The 20,000-nt window shown below is 38.4% G+C and overlaps 1 protein-coding gene across 1 annotated transcript; it reads right to left on the bottom strand.

Annotated features, from left to right (window-relative positions):
* Window positions 1-8,601: 8,601 nt before the first annotated feature.
* Window positions 8,602-19,969, bottom strand: LOC113808752 (probable methylmalonate-semialdehyde/malonate-semialdehyde dehydrogenase [acylating], mitochondrial). The gene is made up of 11 exons (XM_027360234.2): window positions 19,814-19,969; window positions 17,646-17,777; window positions 14,644-14,793; window positions 14,311-14,389; window positions 11,456-11,610; window positions 11,103-11,315; window positions 10,821-10,972; window positions 10,418-10,694; window positions 10,125-10,304; window positions 9,910-10,008; window positions 8,602-9,174 (listed from the first exon to the last, which is right to left on the bottom strand). The coding sequence occupies exons 1-11, from the start codon at window positions 19,952-19,954 to the stop codon at window positions 9,073-9,075; spliced, it is 1,680 nt and encodes a 559-aa protein (XP_027216035.2). The 5' UTR covers window positions 19,955-19,969; the 3' UTR covers window positions 8,602-9,072.
* Between the last annotated feature and the right edge of the window lie 31 nt (window positions 19,970-20,000).

The following is a 20,000-nucleotide window of genomic DNA, read 5'->3' as shown; positions in this document are numbered from 1 at the left end:
CACACACACACACACACACACATATATATATATATATATATATATATATATATATATATATATATATATTTATTTATTCATACGTATGCACACACACATATATATACAGCTGTCCTGTGCCAGTTTGTTTAGTCTAACGAAATTTCTGTCAGCGCTGATATTGTCTGAAAATCTGGTCTTGGGTCTGCCTTTTTCTCTTTTGCCATAGGCTGCGCCCATTCAGGTCCTTTCCAATGTCATTTGGCTTGAGTGCGTGGACAACAAATGACATTTTTCTCTTCAGAATTGTGTTAAGAAGTTGATCAAGCAGTTTAACATCAGCTTTCTGGAGAATCCATTGGTTTGTTTTTCTTTCAGCCCAGCGTATTCTTAGACGTCGATAGCACCATAGTTCAAAGGCTGTATTTTTTTCTTATCCAAGGTTTTCGTAACCAAGCATTCAGAGACACAAATTGCTTAAAAGAAAATCAGGAATGGAGGCATCCTCTTTCTGGTGGGAATCGAAACTGTCACATCTTTCCAGATACTGGCCAATGGAACCATGACATTTCTTGCAATACCGAGTCTTCTAACCTCTTTTGCATCGATATAGTCATCAGTGATAATTGAGCAGAGATACGTAAATTCCTTCACATTTTCTGTTTTCTTTGTCAATTTCCATGACCTATATAACTTTAGTTTTGCTCGCATTTAGGTTGTCCCGCTTCTTTGCTGACCTCGTTCACTCTGTTGACTATTGTGAACACTTCCTTCGTGGTTTTCAAGTGCAGTCCTCATGATTCCTTCCGAGTAAATTGTAAGGGTGGAGAGATATGAGAGATAGCATGCATCCCTGTCGGATACTTTGTCCAATACTAAACGAGTTAGTGGGGCCGTGTGTTGCTTTAACTGTAGATGTTCAGAGGCGGAGCTTCAATGGTGGCACGGGGAGGGGGGGCACCCCCCTGCAATCTGAATGGCCACCTCATGTGTCCCCCAATGACCAGTGATCCTGTATATATATAATAATATATTAATATATGATATGTATATATCAATATATGGTACACACAGCATGACAACATAAGCAATGTATAACTGTACAATATAAATATTGAAGTGGGGATCCTTAATTTTTGTCACTTTTGCCCCCCCTCCCCGATTTATTATTGTTACCCCTGTGCCCCCCAACAAAAAATTATCTGGACCCGCCCCTGTAATTGTTTTGTTGCTGTACATATTTCTAACCAGTTCCACAGCGTGAGTAGAGAATCCCATTTCAGTCATTCTAATCCAGAGCAATTCGTGAGAGACCATATCCAAGGCTTTTTTGTAATCGATGAAACAAAGATGGATGTTTTTGGCATATTCTCAGTTCTTCTGAATGACCATTTTAAGGTTCAGGTTCAAGTGGTTTTAGTGCCCATATCAGGTCTGAAACCAGCTTGTTTGTCACTTAGTTCCTCGTTCAGTTTTGATTTCATTCTGTTTGCATTGATTTTGAGCAAGATTTTGTTGATATGGCTAAAGAGAGCAATTGTGCCATTGTTAATGCATACGTGAGTATCGCCTATTTGGAATTGGGACAGACTGATTTCATCCAGTCTTCTGGCCGTTCTCTCTTGGTCCTGATAGCACAGCAAATTTTGTGGAAATAAACTGAAATATTGCCGCCAGTGTTTTTGAAAAGTTCAGATGGAATTTCATCAAATCCTGGACTTTTTCCAAGTTTTAGCTCGCTAATAGCCTTCTTAATGTATGAGAGTAGTGGCTATTATTCATTGTTGTAGATCAGATTTGGTGCATTTGGAATAGTGATTTTGATTTTCTCGTGTAATTTGTGGCAATATTGTTCCCATTTTTGTTTGACTTCTCTTTCACTCAATAACCCCCCCCTTTAAAACTCTTAGTATCAATTGATGGTCTGAGTGTATCAGTTACGTTTTTGACTCCTTGATAAAGGTTTTTCATTGCTTAGTATGTTTTTTTTCTCAATTTGTTGGCATTGATCGTGGATATATTTTTTTCTGTCTTTCCCTATCATTTGCATTTGGTAGATGGTTAAGTCCTTTGAAATCCAAGGATATTATCTTTTTCTTCTACAAGCAATTTTATCTTTCGAAGTGGATAAAATTATATTCTTTCCTTCTTCTATTAATTCGTTTGGGGATTTACCATCATCACTTTCGTTTAGAGCTGCAACTTTGTTGGTGATTTCAACTTTGTCCCCTTCATTTTAGGGTGGCATAATCAAGACGCACTGGTGGAGGGGGTTTCTGGAGCCGTTTCAGTCTGATTCTGAGTTCTGCCAATGCTGGCGGGGCAAAGTAATGAACTTATATGGCTTCCCTCTTTCTTCTTAAGAGCTAACACACGAGTTGAATAGAACACGATATGAGACTGCTGGTTATACCCGCGGTATAGCAAGCTCTGGCGAGGGCAGCTACCGCGCGGAGGGTAGGGGGGGGGGGGGCTACCGTGCGGAAGGTAGGGGAGGGGTCCCTCGCGGTACGAGGAGCAGTCCAAGTGAGAGTGAGAGCTGGCTCGACTTTTTTCTTTCTTTCTTTCTTACCCACGCTGACATCACGTGGTGTATGAGCTTGCATGCTACATTATGTTATGCAGTTTGATATAGCAACTGGTGTTCAGAATTACAGTCGGCTCCTGGTCTGGTTTTATCTTTCAGACTGCCTTTCCATTTTTGGTTTAGTGTGATATAGTCAGTTTGGTTTCTGGTTTTAAATCTGTAGAGATCCAAGTGACGAGGTGTCGTGGATGGTGATTGAAAAGAATGCTTCTTATTACAAAACTGTTGGCAATACCAAAATCAATATGGTTTTCTCCATTCTCGTTTTGCCAAATTCCCCGATGGATGTAGATGCAGAGTTGTCTTTTTTCACCTAACAGGATTCTGATATCTCTGGAAAGGATAATGTCAATCGTTTCTTGTGAACAGTTGTAGAATTCGCCTCTTTCTTCACGTGCAGTGCTAGTGGAAGCATAGCATTGGATTATGCTATTCTGGGGGTTTCCTTGCAGTCTGAGTCTCAAGATTCTGGCCGACACTGGGTTGTTTCCCAAGAGAGATTTTGCAATGTCTTCAATTATAACTATGTTCCATGGTTGTATGCAGCATTTCCTTTGCCGGCGAAGAAAATAGTCTTGTTTCCAGTTGTTTTGAAACTGCTACTCGAATCACCACTTCGTTTCTGTCCATTTTATTGCAAATGTGAAGTTTGCCTAGTTCTTTCAATTTCCGAATGTCCCACGTTCCAATTCTCACCTCTGTTCTGAAGTTCAAGGCATGCTTTCCAGTAGCATGCTTCTCATTGGCAGTCTGGTTACCCACTGGACCACGCGCTCCTTAGTAACCAGGGCAACGAGCGATGCGGTATGAGTTTTGTTCGTTTTGTTTATCATGGAGAGTGGTCAGGAGTAAAATTAGACAGAGTAGAGGCTCAAAGATTCTTTCTCTGCCGCAGTTTCCAGCTAACTAGGAAGCATCCCTACCGTTTGCTCAGTTGCACTGAACTTCCACTAGATAAGCAAGAGTCAAGGAACCTAACAAACAGTGGCATTATTAAAGCTTCCAGTCATATCCACTGACTTGCTGCCATCAGCTCCATAAGTTAGCTGTGATATATCAGGAATCCCACACATCCACCTCACCCAGCTATGAACCAGAATAGTGGTGCCACCTGAGTCGCCGACAACCTCAACAGGCAGTACTGGAGACAGGGTTACCAGTAGCAGTATGCACTGGCCTGTCTATATGTGTGTGTGTGGGGGGGGGGGGTTGTGCGTGCGTGGGCGGAGTGTAGAATAACACTGGAGTGTTATTTTCGGCGCGTAAAGTGAGGCCATGTTTGAATCTGAGAACTACCTCAGACTCAAAGTTGCGGCTGATTGTGTAGAGCTTTTTGAACGATTTGGATCAAGCTGTGAAGTGAGTGTTTGGCATGATAAACGCCAATATTTCTGACATCGATGGGGGAAGGGTCGGTATGGTCGGACAGAACAGGACTCCCCACCAATATAAACTTCATGGAGGAGGTCGTGTCTACAGAAGGTAATCTTGGCAATATTGGCGTGGGACTTCCGGTGGCTTCTGGGAGGAATAATGTAGCATTTTCCTGATACTGTATCACAGTCAAATAAAAGGAAGGTATAAGCCAAAGACGGAATGAATGGGCAGTAAGAGGAAGGGATTGGAGATGAGGAAAGGGTGAAGAGAGCTTCCATACGAACGAAGAATGTAGTTGATAAGCACGAAAAGGAGGAAAAGGTAAGATGAAGGGATTGTGGGAAACGAGCATAGTTCTGGAAACAGAGAGAAGGTCACGGCATCGAGAGAGGTAAGTAGGCCTGATGCAACGTATAGTCTCTCAATTGATGAGGATCAAAAGGTACTTGGGGCTAAGCGGACACAGAAGAAGATAAAGTGATATGAGGAGAGTTTTGTTGTCTGGACGCCAGGATATATATAGGAGAGAGCAACAGTTGGAGTTGACGTCGGACTTCTCCTTTAATAGAGAGGGCATGGTCCCACTAAGGCAATTTGGAGTGGAAAATAACACTATGGAACTTAACAGAGAGACGGAATTATTGAAGCAGAACGGATTCTAATAGTTGAGCAGGGATAGTGGTTTGAAAGGGAAGTACAACACAGTGTTTTCAGATGGACAGACAGAGTTAACAGGAAGAGAGTAAATGGAAGATAAAACTAGGAATAGGCATTGGGCAATGTGTAAGAAAAGTTTCTTCAAGGCAGACAGTAGATTGGTTAAAGGATGATAGAAGATGATCAGGTCTGTGTGAAAGGGAACCTCGAACATCCGGTGCAGGAAAGCCATTATGGAATATACGGGTAAAAAGGGTAGAATTGGTGTCGGAAAAGTAGGAGTCAAGGAATTTGAGGATTGAAGCAGGGAGTAAGGGGAATGAGGTGAAATATTAGGAGGAACATCAAGGGAAGGACTTTGTTGTGACAATGGATGTTCACGTGAACACGTGGAATAATGGGAGAAGGAGGGGGGTTGGTGCAGGTGGAGAGGGGAGGATGGGGTGTGGTAGGAGCAAGTGGGAGGAAGAGGGGAACAAGAAGAGAATGAAGCTGAATGTCGGCTGTCACTTCGATTGTAGAGAGAATGGGAATAGAGACTGGATGGTGGATGGGTGAGAGGTGTTCTCTTGGGTCATGTTTAACCCTCTCCTCTCTCTCTCCCCTCTTTCTCCCTCTCTCTCTCTCCTCTCCCTTCAACTTCCCATCTTAACCCTCCCCGCTCCCAGTCAAATTCTTTTACCATTCTAAATCCAAATAGTCCGATCTCTACCACTTCCCCATTGCCTGCCCCCTTCCCCTCGCCTTACCTGCCGCACATGACAATCTAAAGTGTTCCTACTCCTACTTCATCCTCTCCTACACGTACATCTTTCGCTCCTGCTCTGCCCCTAATCACAAGAAAACCATCCTTTCTCAGACCTCCCCACTGAACTCCGCTCCGGAAACTCTGGAGGATATCCAAAACTTTTTAATGAGTTAATGTCAAAAGTAGTACGGTATTTTAGGGTAGCAAGAAATTGGACAGGGTAAACTGAAGTGAGTAAATGGGACAATCAGCCAGGGATATGAAGTCAATTCCAGTACAAATATTAAGGGAAGATTGAGGCTAGGTAGGGATGATTTGCCAGTGAGGCTAATCAGGGTATTATTGACAAGTCGTGAAAAGTTGAAAGGTTATTTTGCATATTTGTCTTTGAAGATATTTTTGGTAGAGGATAGTATTGTCAGGGTAAGGGGCTGTAGGGGGATTTAAAAAAAATCCATCCCACTTGGCTGGGCTAAAAAGAGTACTCAAAAGGTCTTTAGATACTGGAATAGTAGGAGGATTTGAGCGAGAGGAAGAGGGGGTGGTCTTGCCTGAAGTAGTTCTGCAGAGAGGGGTACGATAAGGATGAAAAGTAGTGATAAGCGCGGAGTTGAGAATGGCAACTGGAACAAGAAGAGATGGAGTGGAAGAAGTTGGGAGAGAAGGAAAAATTCTGAAGGTTGGGTAATGACCTGGCTAGGTGATTTTAATGGACTGGGGGTAGTAGTAGCTGTGTTCAGAGGCGTGATCAAATGAGAGCCAAGGGTCGGGGAATCGAAAAAGTTAATGTCTGGGGGCTAGTTGATACAGAGCAAGCCTCAATGCCTTTAATAAGGGTACAATATGATTATTGGCCATGGTAAGCCCAGAATATGTGAGGAAAGGAAATGGTTTACTCCCTTTGAGGGGTAGGGGCTTGATAATCAAACGGAGGAATACAGTCCCATGAATACTGACCCAAAGCCAGTTTTTTATTCCTTCAACACGGCTCTCACTTCTAATGCAGTTGATAAGCGATTCAAGAAGAGAAGGAAAAGGGAAGGGGGAGTAGAAAATATCAAGTAGAGAGGGACAGGCAGACAGCGGAAGAGGGAGGGGGAAGGAGAGGGGAAGGGGGAGGAGAGAGAGAGAGGAGGGTGAGAGAAAGAGAGATAGAGAAAGGGGGGGGGGAGAGAAAGAGAAAGAGGAAGGGAGAGAAAGAGAGAGGGGGGGGAGAAAGAGAGAGGGAGGGAGAGAAAAGAGAGAGAGAGGGAGGGAGGGAAAAGAGAGAGAGAGGGAGGGAGAGAAAAGAGAGAGAGAGTGTATGTGTGTGTGTGTGTGTGTGTGTGTGTGTGTGTGTGTGTGTGTGTGTGTGTGTGTGTGTGTGTGTGTGTGTGTGTGTGCGTGTGTGCGGGTAGGTCCGTGAGCGTGCGTGCGTGCGTGCGTGCGTGCGAGCGTGCGTGCGTGCGTGCGAGGGTGTGTGTGTGTGTGTGTGTGTGTGTGTGTGTGTGTGTGTGTGTGTGTGTGTGTGTGTGTGTGTGTGTGTGTGTGTGTGTGTGTGTGTGTGTGTGTGTGTGTGTGTTTGTAAATGGGTTAAGGTAGGGATAAGCAAAAGGGCAATAAGATCAAATGTATGCGCCTAAGGAAGAAAAAGTATTTAAAGGAAAGAGTGTGGGATTTCACTGCAATGCCCATGGGTTAGGGATTAACAAAGTGGGGAAAGGGGGTTAAAGGTGATTTGATCAGAGCAGTTTCTGGAGAAATGTCAGGTGGTGGTGATGCAGGGACTGACACTGTTGTGATAAAAGGGAATCACATGTGTATCCTTGAGGGAGCATAAGGGATAACAGGGAAGGGAGGGAGTGGTGCAGAATAAGCAGGGGAGGATGGAGTGTATTGGGAGAGTGCGAGAGGAATGGGTGTAGGGGGAACCTAAGTAGGAGGATGGATGGATGTCGGCAGTCACTTTGAGTGCAGAGAGAATGGGAGTGGAGACAGTGGAGGATGAGAGAGGGTTAGGTGTGTCATTTTGGATCATGACCAAATATTTTCGATTGTCCTTGAGTTTCTTGAAAGGGGGTTGGTTTGGGTGGTTTGGGAAGTTTGAGAAATGGGTTTCTTATGAGGGTGAGAATGGTTGATTGTTATTGTTTAAGAGGCAAAATAAATGTGCTAGAAATCCAAGGTCACATAGCACTATAAATAGGTACAGTAAAGGGTGGAAGGGTGATAGTTGTTATGCGTCAACTATCTATAGTAGTATGGAAAGGTTAAAAATAGGCAAAGGAGTTGATGAGTGGATGAGTTAAAAGCCCCCCCCCCCCACACACACACACACGCAAACGGTGGGCAAGGGATGGGGAGAGGAGGGAGAGAAAAGGAGACAGAAATCTGAGAAGAGGAAGAGGTAAATGTAAAAACGGATGCGGTACAACATGGGGTGAACCATTTAGGTTGTCTGATGCCATGGTTAGAGCAAGGAGTAGTAGTAGTAGGAGTAGGGACTAGGGAAATAGAGATTGGAGTGGCCGCATACCGTGGACCAATGTAAGGTCTTCGATCTCTGTCTCATAACCCCTCTATGACAGCAGTGGATATGGGATGAAAGAAAGAAAGAAAGAAAGAAAGAAAGAAAGAAAGAAAGAAAGAAAGAAAGAAAGAAAGAAAGAAAGAAAAAAAGAAAGAAAGAAAGAAAGAAAGAAAGAAAGAAAGAAAGAAAGAAAGAAAGAAAGAAAGAAAGAAAGAAAGAAAGAAAGAAAGAAAGAAAGAAAGAAAGAAAGAAAGAAAGGAGACAAATTGAAATCCTCATCTCTCTTGTTCCTTTTCTTTATTTCATTCTTTCATTCACTGAACTCTTTTCTCCCGTTTTTGCTCTTGTTTTCTGTAACACTAATTTTCTCCAATTTAGAATATATTTTAAAATCCCCCAAAATGATGCAACCTTGACTACCCTTATACAACCTTTGCTGGTTATCATATCGGCTAACCTCTTCTGAGGGATGATACTGAGAAATATATTTTTCCATCTTGAAATAGATCTGTGAAGCTTCCCAAATAATTTTTGAAAGATATTTAACATATAAAAAGTATGAAAAAATATTTATGATAACAGACTACATATCCCATAAAGAACTTGATAAGCATTTTTTTTAAAGAAATGTTCTTTATTTCACTACCACAAATTTATATTGCAATATAAAGATAGAGAGAACCCTACTCACAAATCAACAAACATTCTGTTCAACTTGGAAATCGGGAAGAATAAACAATGTATATATATATATGTACTTAATTTTATTTATTGATACAAACACTCCCAACTAATCATCAGTATTTGCACTGAATGCATTTGATGCATATCACCAAACTACATTTCTGTGAATTATTATATTCAATTAATTTTCTAGAGGAACACTGATAATCTATTTGCACTTTTTATGTAGCAGAATATGGGTGATCACAGATAAACTACAAAAATATTTCATAAATTCCAAAAAATCTTGCAGATTTTTTTCATTTACCTATGCAGTTTGCTTTTGGAATGTAAGAAACAGCAAAATTATATTAATTTATATCATGGTGTTACTCCTGGGAATTTTTTTTCATCTAATGTATGAGAACATAAGCTTTTTTTCTTGCAATTCCAAATTTGGCAACTCTCTTCATGCCTCCAAACATTTCTTCAGTGCATAATATCTGCTTAATTTAGAGGAATTTCTCCAAGCTCATAATTGACCATCCAAGCTTATCGCATCACTGGCATCGCTGTTGCTGACTGTGTTGGAGTAACGTCAGACTCTTTCCACATCTGAGTCACTGTCTTCAACTGAGTGTAGAAATTGATGCCCTAAAACAAAAGATTAGAATTAATTTTCATGGAAAATCTTAAAATTTTGTATCTGTGTCTATTAAACCAGCTTTAAGTTTCTGGAGGAGCACTAGCCCATAAGCATCAGGTACAGCTAATGTCCACTATAGTTTTGTTTTGTCTATTTTGTGTATAAAGCACTTAGCCACCAAGGATTGTTATAAGGCCTATCTGATCTCCCTTCTTTACTCCATTCCTTAATTTTTAGAAAACAAAGATTATATTTCTAATAATAATAATATTATTATTATTAAAAGTTATTATGTTATTAACAGTACAAATTGTAATAAAAATTCAAAGAGTAGGTTAAACAAGAGAGATCAAAACATGCCTAACAAGTAAACTCCTTTGTGACTAATCACTTGTGGATCCTTTTATTTATGAACAAAAATAAAAGTACAATATTCAAATGGACAAATTATCTTCATGTTAGGAAATCGTATAAACACATTCCAGTAATATTTATAAGTTCTTTTAGCTGCACTATCATGTTATCCTTTGTTTACAAAAAGGGTAAAAAAGAAAAGTGCAGGTGTGAATCACATTATAACATGACATTCTAAAAATCCCAAAGCTAGATAATTTGGATGTAAACATTGGTGTGGTATTAAAACTAATGACCTACAAAACACACACATATGGTGTGAAATATTCATTTAGCAATTACCTAAATCAGTCTTAAGAACAAGGCCTTTATAAGTTTAGCATACTTACAGCTTTGCCATAGAAATTAGCATCTCCAAGGAATGATCCACGAGAGCCGGTAAAGGAGAACATGGGCAGTGGCACTGGGATAGGCACATTTACACCAACCTGTTTCATGGAATATGTCATTGTATTATTAGATAATGCCAGAGATGAATTAAACCAATACTTCAGATGATACCATCCCACACAGCACTGCTAATTGTACAGCTTCCTATACTTACTTGACCAACATCGATGTCACTGGTAAATTTCCTTGCAGTAGCTCCATTGGTGGTGAAGATGGCAGTACCATTTCCATAGCAGTTAGTATTAATTAGGTCCACAGCTTCATCAAGTGTGTCAACAGAGAGTGCAACTAACACTGGGCCAAAAATCTCCTCCTTGTAGCATTTCATGTTAGGCTGTGGATGCAATAATATATCAGTCAATTCTGTTACTTGAATGGCAAAATATCACCTTTTGCATAACAAGACCAATTTCATTAATCAAAACAGCTTTCCTTAGTTTTACTTACTGTAACATCTGCAAGAATAGTGGGACCAACAAAATTTCCATTCTCATATCCTGGCACAGTAATATTACGCCCATCAAGAATACAATTTGCTCCTTCATCAATTCCAGCCTGGACAAGACTGCAGATACGATCACGAGCTTCAGGAGAAATAACAGGACCCAAATCAGCTCCAGCCACATGCCCAGCATTTACTTTTAGATTCTTTGACCTGTCCACCAACTCTGGCAGCCAGTTCTTAGCCTCACCAACAAAGACTGCTGTACTAAGGGCCATGCATCTAGGGATAAAAAGGAAATCTAAATCAATAAATTAATATTGATACATAATTCATTAAGGCAGAACATGCAAACATGAATCAATGTATCTCATATGGTAAATTTACATATATCCTGTATCTTTTTACCTCTGGCCTGCAGCTCCAAAGGCAGCTCCAACTAGCTGTGTCAATGTGCTTTCCTTGTTGGCATCAGGCATGATCACTCCATGGTTTTTGGCTCCCATATTTGACTGTACTCTCTTGCCATTCTTAGATCCTCTCTCATAAATGTACCTTCCCTATAAATGTGGAGAGACAAGATATATAAATTAATTTAGTGTCACAAGCACATGTCTATACACATCTGTAGCCACAATGGTGAATATAAAAATAAAAGTAGCAAGTTACAAAAATAAAAAAGTTACTAACAGCTTGGTCTGATCCAACAAAGGAAATTGCCCGAATAGCTGGATTGTCACATATAAAGTTGACAGCATCATGCTGACCATGGATAACATTAACAACACCATTTGGACAGCCTGCTTCCTTTAGCATTTCAACCAGCATCATTGTAGCTCCTGGGACACGCTCAGAAGGCTTAAAGATATAGGTATTTCCACAAACCAAAGCAACAGGGAACATCTGCAAGAGAGGAAATGGCAAGGGAAGGAGTGAGAAGAAAAATATGGTTACAAACATTATATTATATTTAAAAAGTAAAACAAAATTAGTGTCATCATTAAGTCACAGGTATAAAGTACATGAAGGCAATATTAACATACCCAAAGGGGAATCATCGCTGGGAAATTGAAAGGGGCAATGCCAGCACACACTCCAAGGGGCACACGGAAAGAAAAGGCATCCATGTCACGAGCAATACCAGGCATAGTCTCCCCAAGCTGCAAACTGGTGATACTGCAGCAGTGTTCCACAACCTCTGTATGTAATATATTGAAAAACTTCATTTCCACAGATACCACAACGTAAAGCAATATATGTTAAATATAAAAAGTTTGAGAGACTAAAATGACAAAACTAGCAAAAGTTATGCTTATACAAACTTTTTATCATGCTTATTATGACTTGTTTTTGCCACAAGCAATTTAAATACAAACACTGAGTGTCTATCATATTGGTGTCATTATATAGCAATTCCACTCTTTATGCTATTAGGATTAAAACCAACAATTAAGCCAGATAGATATGCATACATATATATGTCTGGGGCACAATACAGCCACAAAAAAAAAAAAAAATTGTTGGTCTTTTGTATATGTACAGAAAATTATCTATCACTTTATATTTCAAACTGAACAGTTTAGTTAAACATTTCTCATACAATCCCAATATAAAAATGTCTTCATTTTTAAAGTGCTGTTATGCTGTGATGGATCACATACAGCCTGCTGTTCTGTCAATACAATTTATGTAAATAAATGAATTTACAAAAACTTGTTTTCCTAAAAATCATGATTTTTTTTTTTTTTTTTTTTTTTTTTTTTTTTTTTTTGGTCTGCTATTGTTTCAACTACAGTATTCTTAAAAGGATGTAAGCAAAATATTAAATCCTAATAGCAGGACTTTAATTTCAATTCCATGCACTTAATTCATACGAATTCAGCAGCAAAGCAACTTTGCATTGACATGACAGATATTACACTAGACCAACAAACATTGATTCCTAAATAGAGTTCACTGACTAATGAGGAAATAGGTATAATAAGAATTTTACAATGTAATAGGAATAATGTACACAATTCAATCAATACTTTCTTAACTACCCGAGAACATTAAAATTATAGCGCAGCATGACAGATTTCTAACTGCCATGCTTAGTTAGGTAATGATAGTGATGATATGAGATAAGTGGATGTTTTGAGCAACTAGATTGGATATTTGTAGCTCAAGAGGATATACCAATAAGCTGTCTTGATTTTTTAGCCATCTGTCCACTCAACAAAAGGGACAGAAAAACAGTTATTACTAATTACCCTTTTCACCACAAGATTTTAAAGGAATTTTTTTTTTTTAGAATACTGATATTTCTGTGTGTTTATCAAAAAGGAAATTTTGCAGTAAATACTGACCTTATAATTTTCACTATTTTTAGGTGTTTTAATGTTCTATTATTGAGAAAATCTATTATCTTTATAGTCTTTAGTCATATTTTTATCCCTTTTCAATACCTAAGTTCACTGAAGAAAAACTAAAATATACCACTAATCATATATATGGCAGTTATCAAAAGCTTGCAATGAACTATCAGTGGTATATAAGGTAAAGCCCATGTTAAATCTTCTTAAGAATTACAGCCAATACCAGACTACTGAAGTTTATGAAGGCTCTTTGACAGTGAAAGCCAGACTACAGGCTTATCAAGGTCTTTGGATAGTAGGAACTGTAGTCAAGCTATTCTTCACTTTCTTGGCTCTCTGGTCTCTGCTTTTAAAAATATTGAATTAAATTATTTGGGCTGTAAAAAGGCTATATGAAAGTTAAACAATGTTTTTCTAAACACTAAACTTAAAATTATTCACTTCAAATGAAAGTAATTTCACAAAAGCTCTATATCAAAAATCCCCATTACCTCATCTACAATAATTTCATATGTATAACAGCAGATTCTTGATTTATCACTGTTTACATTTACAAGTCATCATCTCAAAGTACAAACCACAAACACTGAGTGGATACATAGACGTACTTTTATATTCATAATGGTGCATCTACAATAACTTTTTTCTCTTCAAATGAATAAGCCTGTAAAAGTTGACCCTACCTTGACAAATATATATCTTTTTTATGTATAACTAGTCCAATTCCATGTTAAAAACAAAGAGCCTTCGACTACAATGCTCATAGAGACCTAGGTCAAGATTGCCTTTACAGATCTCAATAAAATGACTGAAGGTGATGATTTTTATGTTCTCTGATTAAAAGTGTCTTACATTTCAGGTCTCCTCGGATTTGTATTAGTTATGTACAGTGAACCCTCGTTTTTCACGGGGGTTACGTTCCAAAAAGAACCCGTGTTAGGTGAAATCCGTGAAGAAGTAACCTTTATTTTTTTTACAATTATTATACAATTAAATACTCTACAATACATTGAAACCAAAGAACAAAACATTTTTACAGGCCCAAGCATTTGTTTAACAAATAAAAGTACTGTATAAACGTTTTTTACAAATAACTACTGTACTGTAAAATAATAATTTTAATCATCAATACGAACTGAAGGCTTCATGGGTTTTAGAGAAAACTTTAATTTGGCAAGCTGTTTTACGTACATGTACATATTAAACTGTAATGTTATTGACACACAGGTATAGAAGAAGCGGAGAGACTGTTTAGTCAATCAGAATGCAGAACACAATGCACAATGCAAATCCGTGAAGCAGTGAGAACGCGAAAGGTGAACTGCGTTATAGCGAGGGTTCACTGTACTTTTTTCTTGAACATCTCAATAGGGGAAACGGCATAACCTGACTAATATTACTTTGGCATATCACCAAATGTAAAGGACTTGAAAATGTATCACAAAATCTTTTCACTAAAATGGGATACGAACTGGTACTTAAGTAACAGCATTTTAACATGCTATTCATACATTTTTGTAAGAGAATAAAATAATACTTACGTAAGCCTCGCAGAACATCTCCTTCAGCATCAACAAGAGTTTTCCCTTGCTCAAGTGTGATGTTCTTTGCCAGTTCATGCTAAAAATTCATTAAGAAAAATAAATAAGAAGGTAAACATTGCTAACTAAACCAGTGATCACCATGAAAGTATGCATTTTTAACATTTTCATGCTTTTAAAGTCGGATTAAATTATTATAATGTCATCTCGACTGACATATGCCCTAAGATTTTTTTTCTTTCTTTTACATCTTCAATTACACAAATTACCAAAATACAAAATCTGTATAATCACTTTACCAAAGAAATGCCTTCCAAGTTTACAACAACTTACAATATTATCTTTAATCAACTGCTGGTACTTGAACATGACTTGCTGTCTCGTAAGTACTGAGGCTTTAGACCATGATTTAAAGGCAGCTTTGGCTGCATCAACTGCAGCCTGCATCTCATCTTGTGTGCTCTTTGGGACTCTGGTCACAACCTATGAAAAAATACAATTACATTATTATTCAATATTTAACATCTTTCACCCATTCATACAAAACATTAGAGAATGATTAATGGTTATAAAACAATATTAATAACTAACCAGGTCATATAGCATTGTAGGATGGTGTAGTAGTAAAAAGGGTAAAGAGGGGAGCGAGTTGATGATCAAATGTGCTACACATTAAGTCACCAGCAGTTTAGGTTAATATGATACTGAAAAGGGTAAAGGGAGGTGAGTATATGGATTAAAATAAGGATAAGCAAAAAGGAGAGTAGATCAAATGGATGCATTAGAGCAAGGAAATGTCAAAGGAAAAAGTGTGGTATTACACGAGGCAATTAGTCATAGAGCAGTATCAAGAGGAATGTCAGGAGGGGAAGAATCCAGGGAAGGGCACTATTGTAACAAAAGGAAGTTGTGTGTATCCAGGAGTGACTGAAGGGATAACAGGAAAGGAAGGGGAATGCAGATGAAGCAGGGGAAGATTGTGATGGGAGAGAGTAGGAAGAAGGGGTGTAGGGGGAACATGAAAAGGAGGATAGACGGATGTCAGCAGTTATTCACAGTATAGAGAAAAGGTAAACAGTCATTGGAGGATGGCTGAGGGATAGGTATGTTAAATTGGCTCATGATTAAGTAGTTTTGTATGTCCAAGATTTTCTGAAAGGGAGCTAGTTGGAGAGGTCTGTGAAACAAAGGTTTTTTTATGAGGGGGGAAAAGAGGGGACATATGTTTGAAGTGCAGATGCAGAAGGACATGGGGTAGAATGTATGGATTATCTGATGTGATGGGTAGAGCTACTAGGAGGAGGGGTAGGCACTGTGGAAGTAGAGATTGGAGTGTCTGGCAAAAGAATTTGACTAGGAGAGGGAGGGGACTGAAGTGGTACTGTAAATAGGGCTGCTAGATTTTCCAACTCTTGTTTTCCTAAATGTGCTGATTGGCTGCAGATCATGTGTTGTGATTGGCTATCGGTATTATTCTAGTTTCCTTTGTTGGATTGAGGGGAGAAAACATGTATTGAAGGAGCAACTAGTCTGTGTCCAAGCCAGCCAAAAAATAGTAAATTTGATATTATCTCTTTTCCAGGATCAAATTATTATTGGGAAAAATAAATTCAAATTGTATTATTTTTGTATTTCAGTGTAAACAAGGAGAATATGGTCTAAATTCTGTAATCTTGATAAAATGTCGACAGTGATACCATGGATTGCCTACTACATCCTTAATACATCACAATGTACCAAAAACATCATGGAAACGTCACTGCATACTGAATCCAACAACCCTGAATGTAAGGAAGAAGAGTAAGAAATATTGAGGGATATATATAAACATCTTGGGAAGAAGAGGGAAGGCCGAAGTGAATGACAGCATTGAAGTAGGGAGCAAGACATCAGCATGCTTCCTGCCTGGCCTCACTCCCAAGTTTGAATTTGAAAATTTCTGCCTCAGACTTGAACTTGCAGGTAGGACAATCCATATAAAATTCATTATGTGTGCCATCACAACTGGCACATGTGCATGTTTGCGTAAATGATGGGGCAGTCTAAGTGATCATGGCCAGGATGGGCAATTAGAGGGCAGTGGATTGTGGGGTGGCAATGTTTGGCAGGGTGGCCAAAATGCTAACAATTCTGACATTGATCGGAGAGGGTTTGATATGATCAGACAGTCAGGACTCGCCACCAATACAAACTTCATTGGGGAGGTCATTGAGGGAATAGTGTAGCACTATACTGAAATTGTATCATAGTGAATGAGGCAGGCAAGACCAACCCATGATAAACAGGGAGGGGAGATGGAAAGAGTTCCAAGTGCAGGTATTATGGGAGGAGTGAAGCTGGACAAGAATAGGTTTGCCAGAAAGATAATGCATAAGATTGGGACTCAGATGTAACTTTGACAAGGCATGAATCATTAGACCTGCTGTGGAGACATTGTTGAAAGAGGAGGGTATTATCAACGTAAGGGGCTGTAAGGGGAATTACAAAGATCAATCCTACTTAGCTGGGCCAAAAATAGTACTCAAAATATTGGTAGAGGTGAAAGTAGTTGAAGGATGAGGCCAGGAGGAAGAATAGAAATAAGGGAGTAGGGGGTTGAAAATGAAGACTATGGAGGATAAGGAGATGGAGCAAAGGATAATGTGCGAGAGGGATGTTTTCTGAAAGTTGAGCAATGACCTGGGTGTGTGAATTGGAATGGATTGAGCTGACAGCAAGTCTTGAGGAGAGAGTAGTAATAGTTGGGTTTAGAATTGTGATCAAAGGAGAACCAGGTCAGGGAATTGGAAAAAAATATTTGTAGGCTAGTTGATATAGGGGCAAGCCTCAAAGCTCCATTAAGGGTTGAAAATCATTATTGGACATAGTAAGCCTGGAACATGTTGGGAAGAGAAATAATTCACCCCTAAGGGTCGCCATGAGGGTTAAGGGCTAGATAACTAAACAAGAGTATACCAATGCCCATGGCTCCCTAAGGATATTCAGTGAACCCTTTACCCTTTCAGTATGGCTCTCACATCTAAGGAAATGGAAAGAGGAAGAGGTTGAAGAAGAGAAGGAAAAAGAAAAGGGGGAGAAGAAAAGACTGCAAAAGGTAGGGGAAACCCCCAACACTGGGCCTCAGTCTCGACCTCCTAAACCCCCCACAATAACAGGCATGGGATTGGGGAAGGGGAGGGGATTACTGAAAAGAAAATCTAAATTATCCATTAAACTTTTTTAAATCAACATCCGAGTAAGTCAGCAATGTATGATTTCAGTTATCCACAAACAGCAAATGCCAATTATAAATTATCTTTATTTCCTGACTCAACAAACTTTATCAAGCTCCTTACTTCATTGGTGGCTGGATTATGCACATCCACAAACTCAGTTGCTTTGCTCTCCACAAATTGGCCATCGATAAAAAGTTTGGTAACAGCTGGAGATGCACTGTAGCTCCTGTGAATGTTCAGGAGGGGAAGACTCTGAAATAGACCATAACTAGATGAATAGATCATATTATTCTTGGATCTTGATTCATGTGCATTCACTTTAGACTACTATAACTATAAATGTTACTACAATGAAAAACTTTACAAAACAAATCAGACTATATAAATGGCCTTTCAGCAAACAGATTAATTGCAATAATTGTATCACATGTCAGTTTAGAGAGATGTATAAATTCTATTCTTTGCTTTTGACCCAACATCTCATGAAGCATCCAAGAACAAATATTATTAGCTACAATCCCTCAGCATCAAGGCTACTGATAAGCTGGAGAGATTATTATCTGATAGCCATACATCAGTTTAAGATAGCCTTACTAGCTGATCCAAATGAAAAAGCAAATCTTATCACTAAGCACCTAATAAATGCCATAATAGACATAAGAATACAGGCCACTCATGTTTGAAAGCTGAATATATAGATTATGGTAGTTTCTAAACTTTTTTTTTACTAAACTTTAATCATTACTGGTCTTCCAGGCATCTTGAAGATTTCAGTATGCTGAAAAGTATGCCTTATTGCCTGAGCCTTCAGTGTGTCTGGTAATGTCACTAGCTGGTTATTTCTAGTCTTATGAGAGTAATTGTTGTTTAGAAAAAAGGTAAAATAATAGAAGTAACCATCAGAGTACAATTTACAGTTAAAAACATGATATGAAAAGTATTTAAAGTTTTTATGTAGAGAGGACAGTGACATGGATTTTTTTTTGAGATAATGTTGACAATAAGCAAAAAAATTGAATACCTCTGTCTCCATAAATTTCTCAATTATAATCAACCTTTTATTTCTAAATACCCTTTTTTAAATCTTAAAAGTTGTTTTGCATCTTCTTTAGGGCCAGACACCTATTTTTCTATCTCCAAAGTTATATCATTTATCATATATTTATCATGTATCATGTATATGTGACAATGCATACCTACAAGCGGGACTGTGTACATATATAAATGGATACAATATGTATATATACATAATATATGGATTTGTGTAATTAACATATCATATAAGTATATATAGTATATAAATGTATGCAATGCATAAGATATACACAATATAAGATTATATACCATATAGATATGTATTATATATATTTACATGATATACAAATACATAATAGATGTATGTATAGTTTATAAATACATACAATAAACAAATGTTTATATATAATATATGAATATGTATAATCTATCTATATATGTAATATATATAATAAATATATTCATTCATGTATGTATGTTTGTATGGTAAGAGTCAATTTTCAGCTAGCTCTCTTTAAGACATAAAATGTGGTACAGGTCATTTTTCTGCCACCCTTCTTTTAGACAAAAAAAATAATATATGCAAACAATTGAGTGAATAATTTTAAGAAACTTATCTTTTATGTAATTCTGTTGCAACTCAAAAATAATGGAAGTTATTGGACATGCCAGTGTCTGAGACCCTAAAATGAAAAAATCCTTTTTATCTTTCTACATATATATTAACATATAATGTATATCATTTGTATTTATTAAGAGAAAATTCCACTTAGAACTGAAGCAACTATATCATTAGAATAGTACGGGCTGCCAGTTTGTCACGGTACCCTTAGTCTTGTCAAATGGTAACATATTTTACACCCTGCATATGGACTGTGACTGCCTGAGTTATAGCAATTGTAACCTGTCTGAGTGGCCGGGTTGGCCTCGGATGCAACTTGGCTCAAGGCTTTAATACAAGGTCATTGCCAGCGCACTAAAAATAATAGCATCTTATTTTAATAAATTCTGTTCATGTCTCGCACCTTAACGTGGTACCCTTGTCAGTGAATTGATCGCGTCCTCATTCCCATATAATCATAAGCCTCAGATGCGAATAAAGCCTTACAACTTACAAGAAGACCTGTTATGCATCTGCTTCGGTAGCGTAGTTTTGTAACTGAAGTGAGCTTAACGTAATTCCTTCGCCGTAAGACATTGACAGCCGTCATTTATCACCTAAAATAAACGACACACAGATTACACTCTGTTACCTTAATAGATCGAAGGAAATGTGCTGGTGCCATTGCTGGAGATGCGTAAATACTATACGCCCGGTTGGCCTGGAGCTGGAGACCCGAGTGTTGCCAAGGCAGCCAAACCTCGAACGGGTGCTGTTGAGATGCCACCAACATATTTTCTAATAAAATATACAGTGTATCATATCATATTTACTCATGC

The sequence above is a fragment of the Penaeus vannamei genome, chromosome 12 (assembly GCF_042767895.1).
Source record: "Penaeus vannamei isolate JL-2024 chromosome 12, ASM4276789v1, whole genome shotgun sequence".
NCBI classification, from domain to species: domain Eukaryota; kingdom Metazoa; phylum Arthropoda; class Malacostraca; order Decapoda; family Penaeidae; genus Penaeus; species Penaeus vannamei.
Note: the sequence above shows the minus strand (reverse complement) of the source record. Positions and strands in the feature narration are given on the sequence as shown.